Below are 21,229 nucleotides of genomic sequence, written 5' to 3' on the forward strand. Positions count from 1 at the left end.
AGATTAAAGTGTCTTTGCTTTTTCCCTCATATCCCTCCCCAGAAATAATTTGGCTTAGCACATTGATACATATTCTTCCAGTCTTTTTTAAAAAAAACACATTTACTTAAAAAATATGGGAACACACACCTTTTTCCCCCTAACAGTGTTAAAGTAATAATTTTAAAAGTAGCTAAAATTTATTGGATACTAACAATGTCACTGCTTTAAAACATTTTATCTTTCTATGGAGTGTTGTCATCATGAAATTTTAAAAATTATTTAGTATACAGATTACCTCTATCCATATGTTTCATTCAAAATACAGTGTTTGCCTTCTGTCAAAATAGATTATATAATATAAACGTAGCTCCATCAAGGGTGCTTCCTAATGTGGACTTTCAGAAGTAATAATCCTCTTAGCAGTGTTGAGAACTGTCCCGATCTTTAGGGTGATCTTGGCCCCATGAAAATTTCTAGTGTCAGAATTTTCTTCCTTCCAACTCCGTAGGTGATTTAGGCAGCATTGGTGTCTGGACTTAATGAAAGAGAAAAACTTTTATTTCACTATTAAAAATAGTGTTATATACAAAATAAAAAAACATTCTATTATAATGGGCAGGTGTATTCTGATATACCTATTGGATATTGTTATACTGTACTTATAAACAAAACTTTGCCAAATATAATATATTGTAATTTTTAAATTTGTTGGACTATATAATCCATAACAAACATTTTGTATGGCTTAATATTCAGCGCAAATTTTTTAGTAAATGTTCTGTTCTAAATATGAGGAAGATTTTTATAAAATATGAAATGACATTAGATGAAAGGGATTTTAGTTGTACTAGAATGCATTAGGTAAATTACTTAGTATAAAAGTATTCATAATGTGTAAAATATCCTGTTTATAGATTTAATGAGCTAACGTCTGATACAGAAAAAGCGCTTAGCCAAGTTTCTAGTTTATAGTAAGCATGAAGTAAATATTAGGTCTTATTAGCACTTATTATTTATATCACAAGTAAAAATGTGATATGTACTAGTATATGTTACATTAATAAAGCTTAATCTTTTAGATTCAATTACATTCAAATAGTTTGCTTTTAGTAGCCTTCCTGTTCAAATTCTGGCTCCACAACTTACTAAATTTCTTTATCTGCAAAATATGGACAATGATATCTATTTCATAGAAAATTAAGAAAATTAAGTGAAATAATACATATAATACACTTAAAACAGTGTTGAGCACAAGGTAAATATGTTAGCTGTTGCTATCATCACCTTACTTTTTGAAGTAGGCTTATTAGTGTTTGGTTTGTGCCTTATCCTATTGTTTTTTATTTTTTATTTTTAGAAAACCAAGAAAATCATTTTACATTTTCACTGTTATAAATTTGTAACTCTGTTAACACCCATCTACCCCCAAAAAAGAGAGAGAAAAAAAGGTCTTCCCCCAACTTTTATCTTCTTTAGGCCCTTCTTTATAAGCTCAGACATCTCAGAGAAGAGAGCTCTCTTCAAGGTACAATAATCTACAGGAAGAGTTGTTCATTACTGCTCACTTTTTTACATTCCTAAAAATGTAGTTTATTGATTGGCCAGTCGCACAGTGTATACTTACTTAGGTAGCTCAAATTTTTTTTTTTTATCCTAGAAGACAAAATACTTGCAAGTATTAATACTTAATACTTAAATGACTATTCATTATTTGTAAGAATAAATATATATATTATGAATTATAGAGAAAATGTATAAAGACTAATAGCATGTGGTGTTTTTTTTTTTGTTTTTTTTTGTATTTTTGTTTTTAGTTGGTCGATAAACTTAATACCAATACTGAAATGGAAGAAGTAATGAATGATTACAACATGGTAAGAAAATGTATAAGCAATAGATCTACAAAGATCATATCCTCCAAAACAAAACATTTATATCTAGAAATAGTTTCATAAAACTTTATAGACTGACTGGATATTGGAAATACTTATTACTCTGATTCTAAATACCACTATTAGTCCTGAGTTCCCTTCATTGCCCTTTTTAAAATTTCTTGTTGTTTGGCTCTCTCAAGTGGATACTTGAGTGTCTTTCTAAAGGCTATGTTTGAACTGGTCTTGTACTCAGCATTACTTAGGGAGTCCTAGCTTCATTTCCTTGTATATAAATTAGTTTGTAATACTTGCGGTTTAATATTTGCACAAATGGAGTTGAGTACTCATTGAAGGTACTATGGCACCCTTACAGAATTTTATAAGAAAGGGAGAAAAATTAATAATTATCATAAGATGCCAGACATAATGCTACTTTTGATTGATAAATGAGATTTTGTGTTCAACATTCTTATATTATTTGGTAGAAAAAAATAAAATGTTAGTAGCTAGCTTATTTTGTTTATAAACACTTGGAAGAAAATCACATACAACTTATAACTTGCATACCTTATATGTTATTTGCAAAATCATAGACTATTCTATGAAAGAATAAAATTTATAAAATGATTCTTCTCAATTGGGGTTCTAAAAGCATGATAATATAGTGAATTTTTTCTTAGCTTTAAGAACATAGGAGAATTCCAAATTTGAAAACTATTTTTAATGCGAGATATAAAAAGTGAAAACTTATTTAAGTGTTTTGTCAGTTATTTGGGGTAGGTCCAAATTCTAAGCTGAATGTACAGGTAGAGTCAACCAGGAATACTCAGGTGAAACTCTGAATGATTTAAGAATAGAACTTGTGTTGGGTATAAATTCAACATGTTATTACCAACTGTTAAACACCTAATAAATCCTTGAAATTTGGTTTACATAAATTAAGTTTACATTGGATTCTTTGACAAATCACTACAAAACAATGAATATTTTTGGTGTGAGATTACAATGCCTGTGTAAAAGAGTTTCTTTTTATATGGTTTGTTAATTGAAGCAAACACTATTTTTTTTACATTTTGCATGTGGCATTAGGATTATTATAATAATCTCTCAATTAGTTCATAACCAGAATAAATAACCTTTAAAACAATAGTTTGGTTTAATGGTAATTTCTTATCAATAACTTCTGTGTTAACTCTCTATTCAGCTTAAAGCTCAAAATGATCGAGAAACACAAAGTATGGATATAATATTTGCTGAAAGACAAGCGTAAGTACAATCCATTTAGAAAAGAAATCAATTTATAAGTGAATGGTATTAGGTAGTTTAACTTTTTTTTTTTTTAGATTTTATTGGGGAAGGGGAACAGGACTTTATTGGGGGACAAGTGTGTATTTCCAGGACTTCTTATTGGGGAATAGTAGTGTGTATTTCCCAGGACTCATCAGCTCCATCCAAGTCAAGTTGTTGTCCTTTCAATCTTAGTTGTGGAGGGTGCAGTTCAGCTCCAGGTCCAGTCGCCATTGTTAGTTGCAGGGGGCGCAGCCCACCATCCCTTGCAGGAGTCGAACTGGCAACCTTGTGGTTGAGAGCGCGCGGAGCACGCGCTCCAACCAGCTAAGTCATCTGGACACCAAGGAGCCCAGCAGCAGTTCATTGATTTCATTCTAGTTGCGGAGGGCACAGCTCGTTGGCCCATGTGGGAATCGAACTGGCAGCCCTGTTGCCCAGAGCTTGTGCTGTAACCAACTGAGCCACCTGTCCACCCCCGGTAGTTTAACTTCTGAGTCATTTATTTTCTTATGAAATTTTTTAAATGTCTTTCCCTGTTGCATTTTTTTATTTAAAAAGTGTTGGATATTTGCAACACAAATATTATTTTATACACATTTGTTATCTTTATTTATCGCTAAACACCCACATCCTGTACAAATAAAATTACTACATAGATTGGATAAATAAAATTTTTACTTCTAGGCGTTTAAATCTGAGATGGATAAGAACATCTTCATGTCTGCCATTTGGAATATTAGCCTGGGCTTTTTAACTAATTTGAATTATGAGATTTAAGCCCCAGCCTAATGAAAGGTGTATTATTAGTGGGCTATTTACAGTATTTTATTATTTCTTACATTATCCAATTATTAATTGATAATTAATGGTTTTATTTGTAATCTATATCATAGGTATGCATTATATGTGCATCTTATGTATAATCTGGTTAAAGACCAAATACCAAGTAACTTTGACTTTAATAACATGGTAACTGTGGCCGTGACAGTATGCCTACAAAGATAATAAGTAGATGTGATGCAGTTGTCTGAATCCATTTGGCTGCTACAACAAAATATCATACACTGCGTATCTTATAAGCAACGGGAGTTTGTTGCTCAGAGTTCTGGACGCTGGAAGTCCAAGATCAAGGCACCAGCATGGTCCCATTCTGGCAAAGGCCCTCATCTTGTTTCATACCTGGAACCTTCTTGCTGTGTCCTCACATGGAGGAAGGGTCTAGACAACTCTCTGGGGTCCCTTTTATAAGGGCTCTAATCCCATTCATGAGGGCTCCATCCTCATGTCCTAATCCCCTCTCAAAGGCCCCACCCTCTAATACCATTACTTTTAGGAACTAGGATTTCAACATGAATTTTAGAGGGATGCAAATACTCAGACAATAGCAGTGGTTAACGTAATTGTTCTTCATCAACTTCTTCACCTTAATTAAATATTGTCTAAGGATATGCAAACAGAAGATGATCTATTTTGTACATACATACATTTTGTCCCAGAAATTTATTAATATTAATCTCTTTGAGAGCAAGGATAATAATTAACCAAAATTACCAAAATTCTGTAACAAATACACTGTCATGTTACCTCAGTTTGTACAGTAAATATTTGATGAAGAATAGGATGTTAAAATATAATAAAACTTCAAAGATAAATATATAATTCATCTGTTTATTAAAAATCAAAGAAATCTCTCTTTTTCTCCATCATTTTATGCTGCTTGTAAAGTGCTATCTTAAAAATGGTAAATAGTGGAAGTCTCTTCCCTTTTACAGAGAAAAGTCCATATTTATGGTGAACAAGCTCTTACTTTAAAAACTTGCCTTTTTGTTGTTCTAGTTTTAAACCATTCAGTGTAAATATTTATCACTTATTGTATATAAAATGCTCTCTGAGGTACCTAAAGAATAAGAGTAATAAACCTGCTGAAGACCTTATAGCATTTAGACCATTTAGATCCTCATTTATTTCATTTATCTACAGAGTGATATAATACCCAGGTCAGATTTATAAATATTATATATACATGTTTTATAGATACTACATCCAACGTGATAACTCCCAGATTATAAATTTAAGACTGTCATAGGATTTTATGTCTATTTGGTTCATTTGGTTAAGGAAAAATATTTTTTCAATTTTTTAAAATTTATTTGTTAAATGTATTGGGGTGACAGTGGTTAGTAAAATTACGTAGGTTTCAAGTTTACATTTCTATAATACATCATCTTTGTATTGCATTGTGTGTTTACCATCCAGAGTCAGCTCTCCTTCCATCACCATATATTTGACCCTCTTTTCCCTCTTCTACCGTCTCCGCCTGTCCCTTTATCCACTAAACCACCAAACTGTTGTTTATGTCTATGAGTTTTTGTTTCTTTGTTTGTTTGTCTTGTTCCTTTGTTGCTTTCAGTTTTATATCCCACATATGAGTAGATGTGGTACATATACACAATGGAAAAAGTTCTTAAAATGTGGCAATTTGTCCTGAAAATGTCAGCAGTTTCAAAACTTAGTATCTATAGTTTATAATTGAGAGTGAGTGAAATAGATTCTTCTGACCCTTGTAAGCAGAAATTTCAATTAAGAACAAAACTTGTTTTTATGAAATTTACTTTTATGTGCGAGGAGAATAATTTATTTCATGTGTTAATCTGATGGCCAATATCTCAATAACACAAAGATCTACTTTTGACACTCCTCAGTCAAAGGGAGCAGTAAATGCTATACCTGGAGAAGGCAGGTGTAAAAAACTTGTTTTCATTCTCTTCTATTTTAGCACCACCATTTAGTGTGGTATGACCATCTGGTTTATTAGGGAACATTTATGCATAATAAGTTGGTTATAATATATTCCCTCAATATATTACAATAGTTAGACATCTGGCTTTAATTCAGTTTCACATGGCTGCTTGAACTAATGATTCTCTTCCAGTTCTGATGTCTGTAGCTTTCTAGTTTGGTATTAATCAAAATCAGTTATTTTTTAAAAGCATATGTAATTATAATTTTAAACCATTATTTCTGGTAAGTCAGATATTTATTGAATACCCCATATCCAATTATAAGAGGCTCTTCAATATAAGAGATTAATATAGTCTTTGCTGATTCATAATTATATTTCATTTTACTCTATTTCTCCAATATTAATATTTGCCTCTCAAATTAGAAAATGATATTTTGGTAAAATGATAGATTATTTAGAAAATGATGCGTGTTTCTATTGCCTCACTCATATTTGAGATTAAAAACATTAAAGTATAACTGATATTATCCATTAGGAAATATTACATGTAAAGCATTTATATCCTTTATTGAAAACATGTTTCTATAAACACAAGCAAATATGCATGATAAATGAGTTTGTCTCGTATTTCACAGGGTATATCATCCTAAACAGTTTTTATTTTCCTCAGTAGGCATTTGAACTGAATTTACTATTGATATATCCTTTAAGATGACGATTCTGCAGAATGCAACATACTAGTGTCTTTTTCCTAAGAAACTACCAAGTGAACACACATTTTAAAAACTTTATTATAGAGAAATATGAACATACACAAAAATAAAATAGTGTGCTCTGCTCCTTTGTACCCTTGTCCCAGGTCCATCAGCTCATACTCAACCCTGTTCCATCCACACTTCTAGCCACTGTCCCCTTTTCTGAATTATGGTGAAGAAAATCTAATATGATTTCTTCTATTTTATCCATAAATATATTTCAGTGTTTTAAAGATATTTTCCTCTAAAAGATACAGATAAATATATTTAACGTTCCCATATATGGAAGATAAAAATGATAATATGTTACAGCATTTAATGCCACTGTTTGCATTAAGTTATTAAAATTATGATTACAGCCAATTGATTTTAAGGAATTGGCAACTAATTCACTTTAGACTCTTCCTATGATAGTCTCAAGGCCAGTGTTTTTCAAACTATGTTCTTTGGACCTTTATTGTGCTTATGAGTTCTTAGTAGGCATACCTCAAAGAAAAGGTTTTAACGTAAAGTAATTTGGAAATTCTTGATATTTGCTTTTGAAGAGCCGAGAGCAGTTTAGCTTAATAAAATCGTAGATGAGTCCTATAGTAAAGAATCTTGTCTCACTTATTAAACCCAGTATTTCCTGTAGTAATTTGACCATGCGCCTTTTTTTTTCCCCCCTTGTAAATACTTTGGAATGTCTCTCTGGAAATTAATGTTTAAGAAAACAATTTGGGAAATATTCCTCTATCTACAGGATCCTAAATAGCAGCTGTCCATGGACCAACTGCAGATTTCTCAGCACTAGCACAGACTCATTTGAATAAAAATCTCCCAAAGAGAGGCAGAAATGTGTGTTTCTTTAAATAAGATTTATAGATGATTGTGATACCCACTTTGGAAGTCACCGTACTGTTCAATTGTGACGATCTTGTGTTACGGTGACAGTCTTTCTTTATATATAACCAGAAACAGTAGTAACTTATTAGGGATTGTGCCTGGTAATTGTGCCCGTGCTTTAAATTGCTACTACATTTTCAGGATATTTGTTGTGCTAATTCAGGAAGCATTAAACAAAATATTTTCCAATTACTCTGACTCATGATATAAATCCAAAACCTTTATTTCTCTACTGATTCCAACAAGTAAAACTTTAATATAATTTAATGTGTGTTATAACAAATATCTGAGTTAATGTGAGAATTAGTTCATTTTAACTAATGAATAATTTACATTAGGCTTTTTTTTACTAATATATACGAGTATGGTCTCCTGAATACTGCCGAGAATAGTAATACTAGAAATTGTAACTTAGCTACCGAGAAGTGTCAGTTACTGTATTTGGACCGACTTTCTCAAAACCAATGATAAAAACATTATTTTATAAGATTTATCTGTGTTGCAATTAATATGAAGGTCTACTAACTATAGTTTGGTGTGTCACATATCAAAATCTCCCTGTCTACACTGAGTGAACTGATAACCTTTTTAAAAGATTCAAACATTGAAAGAAGTTAATTTTCTTCATGTAATTCATGACTGTCTATATATTTGTCTTCAATAAACCCATCATCATCTTCCACAAATGAATGTAGTTGTTCAAATATTACTGTAGTTTCTTCAGAGTTTATATCTGATATCTGTGAAAGAGAACTTGCATATCCAGTAAAATCATCTTCATAAGCGTCTGCTTCGTGCTCTTCCAGGTGATGATGATTGTAACTAAGCAGAAAATTATACCATATTGGGCATTTGATAGCAAAAAAAATGATGAGTGAAGTAATCAGTACAGTGACTACAACACCAACGAGAAAAGCCCAGCTTTTTCCAAGAGGTTCATGTTCTTAAATGCAATACCGAGAATAGAGAAAGAGAGGAGATATTTTGTTAAATTGGCAAAAAAAATATTAATAATTACATGTCCTAATGTTACTCCCCAATATCCGTATTAGGAATCAATGTACATTATAATTTTCTTAAAGCAAAACTTACTAAAACTACAATAAATAAAGATATTTCATAGTGTGGTGAAAGAATACCTTTTTTCAAAATAACTCCTATCTTTGCAACTATTGTTTATTCATTCACCTAGGAGCATTATTGATTTATACCTGTTAAGAATTGTGACTTGACTAGTTAAAACTAAAGCCAAGAAAAGTTAAATAGTTTCCCTAGTGGCAAACTATTGGCTAGTAACTAGCAGAGCCTAGTTTGGAAGCCCAGGATTTTGTCAATCTTTTGTTGAGATGAAGAATTGTTCTTTTACATTGTTTCTAGAAACTTAAAATGCAGAAAAATAATGAGAACTACCTTAGTTTAGTTAGTATGTTACCTTTAGCAATATTAATATTCAAAACCAGTATATTACCTGAGTTTCGTGTTAAGTTGTTCAAAGAGCTATTAAATGTTGAATTGCTAATGGACTGAAAATTAATATAAAGATCTTCAGTTATAGGTGAAGGAAATTTTGAGTAGCACTCAGCATTATAAGGTACTGTTTTGATACTGTAGCACTTCAGGATATCTGGGAAGCTGCACATGGTGATGTTCTCATTTTCTAGGAAATCAGAAAGAATAAATTAAGATTTTCATGGAAAATGAAATTATTATGGTTAATAAATTATTATGGTTAACATTTCATAATTACGTTTATCTAGAATTTTTGACATATTTTTCTGATTGTTAGATATTATAAGAAACTCTTGTATTGCCTGGCAACAAGAGGGAAAGATGCACATTCCTATTTACTAAGTTATTTTATGAATATAGTTTAAGTGCAGAATATAGTTTAAGTGTTTATTGTTTAGTTTGTCTGTGTTAGATTGTGGTGAAAATCTGGATCTCAGGCAGAGCATGATATGCAGTTAAGAAAGTGGGCACTGGTTCTCATCTACTCTCTGGCAGGACAAGCTAAGAAAAGGAAGTACTTAAGAAATTAGTCGGGTATTGAAAATGCAAACCTAATACATGAAGTGGCAATATCATCAGACATATATGGAACACTTAAATTTCTTTTTTTCTTCATTTGCTCTCTGGAGAGGCAAGAGGGAAAGCATCTATGTAACAATTACTTTTCAGTGTTTCTATTTCCTTTAAATAAAATTAGTTTCCTTTTCTTTAAAAAATGAAATGAACGATTTTTCTAGGGTAAAACAACCAAAAATCCATCACATTTTGGTTTTGATTAACTTAAATTATGTTTGCTTACCTAGTATCACATTTGATGTGTTCAACCAGTTCTGCAAATTCAAGAGACCACAAGAGCAGTTCCACGGGTTTCCATATAAAATGATTAATTCCAGATGCAACAGTGGAGGTACATCAAAATAGCTTATCAAATTGCCTTGCAAATTCAGAAGTTTCAGGTTTTTTACAGGCACAAATATATCAGGATTCAGTTGTAATATTTTGTTTTGGCAAAGATACAACTCTTTTAGTTTATTTAAGCCAATAAAGGCACCCTGTTGAATTACGTGGATGTAGTTTCTACAGACATTTAAAATTTTTAGATTGAAGAGGTTACCAAAACTATTTTTATGTAAGATAGTGACGTTATTCTCAATCAAATAGAGCTCAGTTAGTAAAAAATACCTCTGTAGAACACTTGTGTCTCTAATATTTAGAGTAATTTGGTTATAACTGAGATCGAGTATAGTAACATCTTTATTGATATCTGCTGGAATCAAAGAATAATTCTTTTCAGTGAAATTACATTTGACTTCCTAAAAGAGAAAAACAATTAGAAATGCATTAATGAGAAAAAAATTTTAACAGAATTAAAAGATTTTTATATCCAGGCAATTAGACATTGGAAGTGAATAACTTAGAAAAATATCTATCTAATTTTTTGGTGTTATAGTGTGAAAAAGGAAAAGCAAATTCTTTTCTTTATTGGAATGCAATACTGAAGATTCAGGAAATTCTGATACTTATAATTGAGCAAGGAGATTGTAGTTTGTCATACAAGTATTTTCCAACTGTTGTTACATAATCATTAAAGAATATTGGTATATTCCCATTTATTTATTTGGAAATACAAAATGAATAATAATTCAGTTAACTTATTTAATATTTCATTGTGCAAGATTGACATTTATAATGAGGAAAATATTTTAAAATAAGTAGTTTTTTAAATCTAATATTACTATATTCTTTATATGTATTTTTATTTTTCAATTAAGGTTGCCATAAAATATTATATTAGTTTCAGGTGTACAATAGTGATTAGACATTTATATAACTTATGAATTGATGACCCCGATAAGTTTAGTGCTTGTTTGACACCTTACATAGTTTAAAATATGTAATTTTTAAAAATCAGCAGGGCTACCAACCCTATGTTTATCATTTCTTAATTAAGAAATAATACTCATTATATAACTGTATAGGCTGAACAGCTCAAAGTTTGGTGTTTTAAAAGAAAATATAGGAATCTTGGTCATCAAAATTGCGGCGTGAAGTGAGCCTCTGTAAAGCTCCCCTAGAATTTACAACTAATCGAACAACAATAACTCCACAAAGGACCCCCTGCACAGTAGACAGGCAAGACGAAGAGGCCCACTACTGAATTCACCTAAAGGTGGGCGAATTGTGTGAGCGGGGGAGGAGGGAAGGGAGAAGTGCAGAGACGGAGCCCCGTGGGCACAGGACACAGACCTAGCTCAGTGCTCCGAGCTCGCTGCATCCCAGAACTACTGCAGCTACGGGAGAGGGAAGAATTCGGACTGCTAGGGCTCTGCTTATGGCCCACAGGGCTGAGGGGGCAACATATAACATGGCTGAACCCAACGTTCACGGCAGAGACCTTGGAGAAAAGACTGAGGGAAGAACGCTGAACACGGTGGTTAAGTCCTCACTGCTGAGCAGAGAACAGAAGCCTTAGGCACTGAGACTAGCCGCCCCCTCCCTCCCCTCCCAGAGCTTGCCCTGCCCCCACCTGCCTGGTGCTAGAAGCGGAACAGTAGCAGTGTCAGATCAAAAGAACAGAATATTTGCTGTTCTGAGAACTGTGGACCGCAGACACAGATTCGCAGCCCAACTAGTTCCGGCAAAGGGGAGAGAGCTGTGGAAGGAGGACCGGCTGTGGTGCTGGTCGCTGCCATTGCTCTGGGCCACCTCTCACAACTCACCCTGCCCCTGGCCACACCTATCTGGGCGGACCCCTGCAGGAGTAAACAGAACTGCTGAAACATATGGGCTCTGAATCTGGTGCAGGAAGAGCTTTGGAACTTCCAAAGCTCTCTGCATACCCACATGGACACTGCGCCCTGTGACCCAGGCGAACTATTAACAGAGGAGAAGCCTGCTTCCAGGGAATCCCCCCCATTGTGTGAGAAGCTGGAATAGTGCAGAGAAAACATAGCACTACCATGTGAGAGAGAAAAAAAAGGCTGCAGTCGGAGAGAAAATAAAACATTCTACCAACAAGTACTGGAAAACAAAAGAAAGACCTCTTCCTATCAACCTGCTGCAGAACCCACTCCTGTAGATGTCTAGGAAGAGAAATAATAAATCAGTCATTGCCATGAATAACCAAGGCAGCAAGACAGCTCAGAAAGAAAGTGAAAAGTCTCCAGAAAAGGAACTTAAAGATATGGAAACATGTGACTTAAATGACAGAGAATTCAAGATTGCAGTTCTGAAAAAAACTCAACGAGATGCAAGAAAACACAGAAAGGCAGTTTACTGAACTCAGAAACACAATCAAAGAACAACATGAGCGTTTTACGAAAGAGATTGAAATTTTAAAAAAGAACCAAATAGAATTTCTGGAGATTAAGAACTCAATAGAAGAAATTAAGAATGAAATAACCAGCTTAGGTAGTAGAGTTGACCAGATGGAGGAAAGAATCAGTGACATCAAAGCTAGAAACCTGGAAATTACACAGATGAAAGAAGAAAGAGACTTGAGACTTAAAAGAAATGAAAGAACTCTACAAGAACTTTCTGACTCCATCAGAAAGAGCAATATAAGAATAATGGGCATACCAGAAGGACAAGAAAGAGAGACGGGAACACAGAATATATTCAAACAAATTGTTGATGAGAACTTCCCAAACTTGTGGACAGAACTGGATCTTCGAATACAAGAAGCAAACAGAACACCTAATTACCTCAATCCAAACAGGCTTTCTCCAAGGCACATTGTATTGAAGCTGTCTAAAATCAACGACAAAGAATCTTCAAAGCAGCCAGGGAAAAGAAGATGGTAACCTACAAAGGAAAGCCCATTAGAGTATCATCAGATTTTTCAGCAGAAACTCTACAAGCCAGGAGGGAGTGGAACCAAATATTCAAACTATTGAAAGAGAGAAATCATGAGCCAAGAGTAATATATCCAGCAAAGACATCCTTTAGATATGAAGGAGGAATAAAGACCTTTCCAGACACACAGAAGCTGAGGGAATTTTCTAATACATGACCTCCACTACAAGAAATACTAAAGGAGGCTATTTGACCACCATCAACAGGGACAATTTGTGGCAACCAAAACTCAAAAAGGGGGAGAGTAAAGGCCTGAACCGGAATATGGGAATGGAGAAAGTAAGCGTGCTGAAGAAAATGGAATACTCTAAATATCAAACTTTCTTTTATATAAACTTAATGGTAACCACTAAAAAAAAATCCAGAGCTGAAATATATACTGTAATAAAGGAAGAAACAGAGGGAATCATCATAGAATACCACCACAGAGAAATAATGGACAACAGCAAAAAGGCAAGTTATCACGGACACCACAGAAATAGAAAGGATCATCCAAGAATACTATGAAGGACTATATGCCACCAAATTCAATAACCTAGAAGAAATGGACAAGTTCCTAGAAACATATTGCCTTCCAAGGCTGAACCATGAAGAACTGGAAAATCTAAACAGACCGATCACCAGTAACGAAATTGAATCAGTCATCCAAAACCTTCCTAAAAGCAAAAGTCTGGGACCAGATGGCTTCACTAGTGAATTCTACCAAACCTTCAAAGAGGATCTAATACCTGTCCTGCTCAAACTCTTCCAAAAATTTGAAGAGACAATACTCCCTAACTCATTTTATGAGGCCAACATTACCCTGATACGAAAACCTGGTAAGAACAACATAAAAAAAGAAAACTACAGACCAATATCTCTGATGAATACAGATGAAAAAAATCCTAAACAAAATTCTAGCAAATCAAATACAACAATGCATTAAAAAGATTATTCGTCACGACCAAATAGGGTTCATCCCCGGGGCACAAGGATGGTTCAACATTCGCAAATCCGTCAATGTGATACATCACATAAACAAAATAAAGGACGAAAAGAAAATATAGCAGGAATTAAACCATGTATTGAATTTAAAGAGCCAGGAAACGTGAAGAAGTACTTTCCTTATTTGTCTATAGATCCAAAGCGTTCTTGTTTTGACTGTTTTTGCCATTGAAATATCCCCGCAATAATCATAATGTAACAACAATTAATTTTTCTCATAAGTATGTGGTTTTAAAAAGATTTCCTACATTTTAAAGTGTGATGTTATGTCTTGAAACTAATCTCTGATTTTATAGGAAGAATTTACAGTTTTGTCCTTTTGTCAACTTTTGAAAAACTCAGTTAAAAAAAAAAAATGAAGACTGCTTTTGGCAGATTAGAATCTGGCTCAGAGATCACAGATTTTGAATGTGCATAGCTACCAAAAGAGTTAGTTTTAATAGTTTGGGTTTTTGTTTTGTTTGTTCCTGCTTCCCTTTATTGCCTTGGAATATTTCACTAAATGTAAAAAAAAAAAAAAAAAGTGTCCATTTGAAAAGAATTTCACTAGCTTGATTTTTGCAAAACTTACTGTTTTAGAAGTCTGGCTTTCATCTGTTAATAATGGCATGTAGAGAGACCAAAACAAGATCAGGATGCATGTGGTTTTCATATCGCAGGCCTGATAGAAAAGAGACTATTTTCATTTCAATAGGAGACTAGAACTGTAGAAATTATTGAGGACATTTTTATTTTCTTTTTTCGCCTTTTAAATCAATATTTTTCTTAAAATACGTAAAATGTGAAGCAACTACATCTTCCTTCACCCTCCCTGCACTCTAAAGAAACTGGAAAGCTCCTATGAGGAATGGAAGACAGTATTTTTTAGGGTGTCTCAGTAGTACCTCGATCTATTGAAAGGAACTTCAAAACAATTGAAGTACTTGCACACTTTAATATTTTAATATATGCACACAAAAGAAAGTCCAGAAGGATTTATATTTATATGTGTGTGTGTGTGTGTGTGTTTCTGTGTATTCTTATGTTGCTACTTCTTGATTTTTCTATTTTAGTTGCCATTTATGGGTATTATCCATTGACTTAACAATTGTGGGAGATGAGTCTTCTGCTCTCTTTCAAACACTCCCTACCTTCAGCTTAACACATCAAATATATACTTTCTGTCTTTTCATTCTCCAAACATAGTTCTAATTTTGGTTAGATGCGTATTCCGTGTTTATACTGTCATGAATGTATAAACGCTGTCTGATGGACCTATGTAACAAGATTACTTTTCTGTTCCTATTCACATTCTTTCGCTAAATTAATTGTACTGTTTTTATCATGTGCTCTGTTTTCTTTTTTCGTAAATTTATGCCCAAACTTTTTCCTAGCAAATCACTCAATAGTTTTTGCATAGTAGATATTTAATATGTTTCGTCTCCTTAAAGAACTCTCCCCCAGAGCCTGCTCCTGTGCTGTAATTGAGGTGAGCGGATCACTAGGCCCTGTACACAGCTTTTGACTTCCGCTTTCCCTCCACCCTCATCGTAGAGATTACCTTTTGTCTTTATTACTGGATTCCTGTTTTCTAGAATGCCTGTCTTGGAGTAGTGCCTTTTTTTCCAATGAAGCGTCCTTGAATAGCTTCATAGAGGGATGTAGGAGGAAAATTTTTTTTAGACTTTGAAAGATAATTTGGCTAAAAATAGAATCCTAAGTAGGAAATAATTTTCCCCCAAAATGTTGAGGGAAAGCATTGTCCCATTGCTTTGGGTGTCTAGTGTTACTGTTAAGAACTGTGATGCTCTGTCATTCTAATTCTTTATCATTTTTATGTAACTTGCCTCTTAACTGCCAAAGCTTTTAAAATCAATATTCTGAAATTACATTATTCTTTACAAGAGTGTTTTCATTTATGAAACTGGGTAGTTGATGGATGGTTTCAATCTGGAAGCTGTCCCCCAAATTCTGGGAAATTTTCTGAGTTATTTCACTGATGATTATTTTCTTCCTCTTTTTTTGTTTTAAAATCTCGTTTCTTTTTCTATTACTTTAATTGGGTGTTGGACCTCCTATAAGGATTTTCTAATTTTTTGTCTTTACTCTCATATACATTTCATTTCTGTGTGTTTTTGCTCTGCTTTCTAGGAAATATCTTCAAACTCTTCTATTAAAAGTTGTTGTTGTTTTCCTGTGTTTTTTTTTTTTTTTTTTTAATTCTAAGAGTTCGTTTTGTTCTATGAAAATTTTCTTTAATAATATCCTGTGGCATGAATGTATTATCTTTTCTTATTGTGTCTTGTATCTGTGTTGTTTTCTTTTTCCTTGACTAGCCTCTGTGTCCTCATGTTACGCTTTTTCAGTTTATTTTGGTCAGTATTCTTTATATTAGAGGCTTTCTCTCTTCCTTTATCTGTTAATATTTAGTTTGGGGCTTCCATGTAAGAGTGGGAAACGAGGAAGCTGATTGGAAACTGCGTTTATGTGGGTCTCATGAACTGTAAACCTTACTGTAGGGTAAACTTGCTGACTGTTTTCTAAATGTCATTATCTTTAGCTCTTTCCTCTTGGGCTAGTTGGATTCCCCAAAATGACTTTTCTAATCTGCTTGAACAAATAAGACCAGGTGGCCAGCATTCTGAGAGCTGAGTGGTGAAAAGGGTAGATTTAATCTCAGTAATTGGTTTGTAATTTATCTCAGTAATTGTGTAAACGCGAACTTTCTCTATTTTCAGCATAATGGTCCTGCACTCACTGGTGCCTAGGGCCCAGATCCCCTTTGTCCTATTCTCCCTGAGGGGAAAAAAGCCTCAATTTTCTGTTTATGTAGGAAAAGAGCTTCACCTGACTGGGAAGAGGCAGGACCGAAGACTTTCAACTATATTTTAGCCCCCATCTTCTCCACTTCCGGAGTGCCTGGTGCTGTTGATTTCTGTGCCATTTAGGCATTCTGCATTATAAATCAAGTGACTTCTCAGCTTTCCACGCTGCTGGCTTGGGAAAATTGCTTTCCCAGTCAGACGTTTCCACTTAACTATTAACTTTCTAGTTTCCAAGTTTTATTGCTATTGCCTCCTCTTCCATTCTCTTTTGTCCTTCTGAGTTTATAGTCTTTATTACCTTTTATTTTCATTGTAGTCAGGTTTGGGGCAGGAGTCAAAGTTACTAGGTACATTCAGCATGCCATCTGTAACTGGAAATTGCCATTGACTTGAGTAAATTCTTCTTGCTAAATACCAGCGGTGCCAAAAAACCGTACACAGTTTAAGACATGTTATCTATGTATTACTTTTTGAAGTTGAATTGAATTGCAGTAGCAATGTGTAGTATGACGTTCGCTCAAAAGATGGCGTTAATCAAATGAATTCTAGCATCATTCATTGTATTACAATTTTAATACAGTTTTTTCATTTCTTAAAATGTGTGTACATTTTTTTGGCACCCTCTGTAGTTAGTTTCATTTAGTCATTTTATTCATGACCTTGATATTTCTTGTTCTTATCTGTTTTCTTAAAGCCAACTTTAAAAACTATGCTGCAAGTTTAAAACTATGCTGAAAGATATGAATATATCCTGTTATTATCATCCTTAGTGGTTTTCTAAAATATGGGTCCTATTTTTCTTGTGAGCCTTCGTACAGCATATGTTGTAGTTAGTTACTTACGATTTTTAAGGGAAAGTTTATTCCATCAGAGCAGGGAGCAGAAAACTACTCAGCATGACCAAGACTCGTTTTAAATTACTAAAGTCTGCTACCTCCTTACAATGAGGTATTTTGTTATTTTGATACTGGTCTATTCTAGATAATCTCCTCTTTGTCGTATGATTATTCCCCTTCTACTTTCTCCCTTTCTTTAGTTAAATCAAATTTGTCAGAAAACAGCCTCTGTTCCTCCTAGATTTCACAAGTTGGATGTAGATAGATCATAATAGAATCCCTTTTAGAGTCAGAAATGAGTTCAAGTTATCACTTATTCCAGACCATAACCCACAAAAAGGGGATTCTTAAATCATACTCCTATATATAAAATGTATTTTACCCATGTTTAGTGATCTCTTGGAATAAGTGTGCAGCCTCTTCACTGGATTGTTTCAGTATTTCTCAGTGGTGTAGTGAAGTTCTTACTGAGGTCTCTGGTAGGATTCAGATTTGAGTAAGGTAGTGATGAGAAAGGTAATGATGAGAAGGGCTATTTTTTCAGAAATAAGTAGGATAGGGATCATTAAAGGAAGCAAATAGGCTACCAAGAAAATTAAGTGAAGAATTGATATGGACTAGAAGCAGCTGAAGAAAGTAATGGAGGTCAGGCCGGACTGTGAGCCTATGTGGAAATGAAGATAGGGTCATCTTTTATTTATTATCTTTATCTTCTGTTTAATACTAATAATTGTTCTCTCCAGTGTGCTAAAGGAAATAAAATTAAAAGGATGAGAAATCTTTTTTTCTTTCTATTTGATTAATTTTAGAGTTAGAAGCAGTATACCGTATTTCCCCGAAAATAAGACTTAGTCGGACCATCAGTTCTAATGCGTCTTTTGGAGCAAAAATTAATATAAGACCGGGTATTATATGACATAATATATTATATCAGACCTGGTATTATTTTATTTTATTGTATTGTATTGTATTGTATTGTATTTATTTCATTTCATTTCATTTCATTTCACTTCACTTCACTTCACTTCACTTTTACTTTACTTTACTTTATTTTATTTTATTTTATTTTATATTGTATTATATAAGACCTGGTGTCATATTAAAATAAGACTGGGTCTTATATTAATTTTTGCTCCGAAAGACACATTAGAGCTGATGGTCTGGCTAGGTCTTATTTTCAGGGAAACACGGTATACTCAGAGCTTAAGGTAGATTCTGTACAAGAAAGCATTCAACAAAGTAAAGCATTGTTAGGTCTAAAGCTATGAAATGCGTTGATTGCGACCCATGGTCTATGGAGCTTTTCATGTAGTATTTGTGTGTCTTTTGAGAGGGGAAAGATTGAGAGAGGGAAAGGATGTTGACCATCATGACACTGCATAGATAAATCCCTAGACTAAAGCATTTGTTACTAGCATTATTGGTTATTTTGAAAAAATTGATTGGCAGAAAAACTAGCCAGTAGATTATGCAGAAATTGTCCTTGAATCAATTTACCCTATTTAAAAAGTTAATTTTAAAAGAAGACAATTGTTATCACCTTATTCTCCCTGTAGGATTTTTTTCTTAATTTGAAATTTACTTTGAAATGATATTTGGGTTTAAATTTAGTGATTAAAAAATAGAGAACAAGTGGAATATCACTTTCTTTTAATTATTTCACAAAATTAAGCGCCCCTTTACATACCTACAATAAAGAAAAAAGCTCTACACAAAGGGAAATGGTAAATATTCAAAAATAAATAATGTCCTTACTGCAGTTTTTAAGTACAGTTTTCTTAGTTTTTTGTTGTTTGCTTTATATGACTATTATATGCCACAAAATAAAAAGATGATGCAATTTTTGATGTTTTGTTAAATGTATATATAACTTTGCCATTAAATATTTTAGATATTTATGCCAGAATTCAGTGTATTTGGAGTAAGATGTTAATTTACAGTTGACTTCACTCTTGTAATCCACCATTACAGATTTAAAAACTTTTATGATGGAAAATTTTTCAAGAAAAAAAAAAAACACCTCTAAGTAAGGAGACTAATTATCACCCAATTTCAACAATTGCAAACTGGTGGCCAATCGTTTTCATCTTACAAATTTGCTTTTAAGTTAATGTCACTTCAGAATGCTCTGAGATTAACATATTTCAAAATAAAAAGATCTTATAAATTTGGATAGGTGAAACCTTTTTTAGTCAGAAAAATAATTTTCTTACATTATAACTTTCTTTAGGAAAGATTTTTTTGGCCAGTCTCAGGTGAATGTTTCTAACGTAGACTGTGAAAATACAATCATACGTTCTGCTTTCTCATCACTTATTAAAGGGAAAGATTTTTGTACAGATTTAACAAACCGATTTCTTAAAAAAAAATGCAGCAACAGCCACCAAACCTGTAAATATATAAGATCTTACCTTTACTTTTTTTCTTTTGTCTCTGAAACTGGTGTGCTAAGGAATCTATTCTGTTTCTTCTCCGCCATTAAAAAGAAAAGTATGTCATATGATTGCATTTCACTTTGTTTTAACCTTTGTACCCAATGAACAGGTGATTTAAAAAAAGGCAACAAAGGCTAGACTTCCTTAGCAAAAGATTGACTAGAAGAATAATTTCTTAAAGTTATCTTTGATTTCTTTAACAAGTAAGGTGGCTTGTGTATTACTCTTAACAAATTTAAATATTAACAAATTTATTTTGTGAGTTAAGTATATAATTTCGAGAATGCATATTTTGAAAGATATATAGCTAAAGTGGTTTATGTGTTAGTCCTCAGAGGTGTTTTGTATTTAGAAAGATTGAAGTTGAAAAGATACCACCAAGTTTAGTATTTCACTGAGTTTCAACTTTGTTATTTACTCATTTTTACGACACTGTCATTGGTGGTTTTACTGCCAATAAAACCGCAGGAGCAAAGTGCTCAAAACATTAAAACACTTAACACTTGGCCATTATGTGGCCCTCAGAAAATCAGTTACCTTCCTTTTGCTGTAACTTCCCCTCTGTAAAATGCAATACTGTACAATATGAGTTGCTATCTACTACAGTAGACACATCAGGCAAAAACATGGTTAAAATTCATTATTGATAGTGAGTAGTCATGTAGTTCACAATGAGTTAGTTCCAAAAAGTTAACTCCTTTGGGACTCATCATCCTTAATCTATGAAATAAAAAGATTGAAATACATGAGCTTTTCTGCTTGAAAGTTCTGTGAGCCCATATACCCATATAAATTGTAGCAGCAGCAAACATTTGTTATACTATAGTAATTAAGGCTTAAAGATAGACATCACTCCCTGTACTAAAGTGAGACAAAAGTAAATAAAAATTCCAGGTTGTCTGTTTCATTATGTTCATTTATTTGGTTATTATGGTATGTTTTTAGGAAAATTTCTGAGTTTATTTTTATTCATTTATTTTTAAATTTATTGGGGTGGTATTGGTTAATAAAATTATATACGTTTCAAGGGTACATTTCTGTAATACATCATCTGTATATTGCATTGTGTGTTCACCCAAAGTGAAATCTCCCCCACATAGAAGAAAACGTAGGTACTAAAGTTATGGACCTTGGTCTCAGAGAGGATTTTGTGAATTTGACCTCAAAGGCAAGGGAGGTAAAAGCAAAAATAAATGAATGGAACCATATCAAACTTAAGAGCTTCTGCACATCAAAAGAAACCATCAACAAAACAGAAGGCAACCAACCGAATGGGA

The 21,229-nt window shown here is 33.2% G+C and overlaps 2 protein-coding genes across 6 annotated transcripts in view; one reads left to right on the top strand and one right to left on the bottom strand.

The window, feature by feature from the left end:
* IFT74 (intraflagellar transport 74) overlaps positions 1 to 21,229 on the top strand; it is an 85,871-nt gene that overhangs the window by 17,230 nt on the left and 47,412 nt on the right. For all 4 annotated transcript variants that reach the window (XM_088792769.1, XM_088792770.1, XM_088792767.1 and 1 more), the window contains exons 7-8: positions 1,797 to 1,856; positions 3,061 to 3,122. In XM_088792769.1, coding sequence (XP_088648895.1) covers positions 1,797 to 1,856; positions 3,061 to 3,122 — 122 coding nt within the window. The remainder of the gene's footprint in view (positions 1 to 1,796; positions 1,857 to 3,060; positions 3,123 to 21,229) is intronic.
* Positions 323 to 20,039, bottom strand: LRRC19 (leucine rich repeat containing 19). 2 transcript variants are annotated; one of them, XM_088792771.1, is made up of 5 exons: positions 19,929 to 20,039; positions 14,449 to 14,538; positions 9,838 to 10,351; positions 8,998 to 9,186; positions 323 to 517 (listed from the first exon to the last, which is right to left on the bottom strand). In XM_088792771.1, the coding sequence occupies exons 2-5, from the start codon at positions 14,527 to 14,529 to the stop codon at positions 462 to 464; spliced, it is 840 nt and encodes a 279-aa protein (XP_088648897.1). In that variant the 5' UTR covers positions 14,530 to 14,538; positions 19,929 to 20,039; the 3' UTR covers positions 323 to 461. The 2 variants fall into 2 exon arrangements, with proteins under 2 accessions (XP_088648897.1, XP_019591833.3); XM_019736274.3 differs by lacking the exon at positions 323 to 517 and adding an exon at positions 8,003 to 8,472.

The sequence above is a fragment of the Rhinolophus sinicus genome, chromosome 16 (genome assembly GCF_057876585.1).
Source record: "Rhinolophus sinicus isolate RSI-liver-muscle chromosome 16, RSI-T2T, whole genome shotgun sequence".
Lineage (NCBI taxonomy): Eukaryota > Metazoa > Chordata > Mammalia > Chiroptera > Rhinolophidae > Rhinolophus > Rhinolophus sinicus.

Bases quoted from the DNA above. Each gene is read 5' to 3' on its own strand.
- LRRC19 (XM_019736274.3), bottom strand. From the start codon at position 14,529: ATGAAAACCACATGCATCCTGATCTTGTTTTGGTCTCTCTACATGCCA. The intron at 10,352-14,448 runs GTAAGTTTTGCA...TTTCTCTTTTAG, and splicing joins AAAGCCAGACTTCTAAAACA to GAAGTCAAATGTAATTTCAC. The intron at 9,187-9,837 runs GTAAGCAAACAT...CTGATTTCCTAG, and splicing joins CACATCAAATGTGATACTAG to AAAATGAGAACATCACCATG.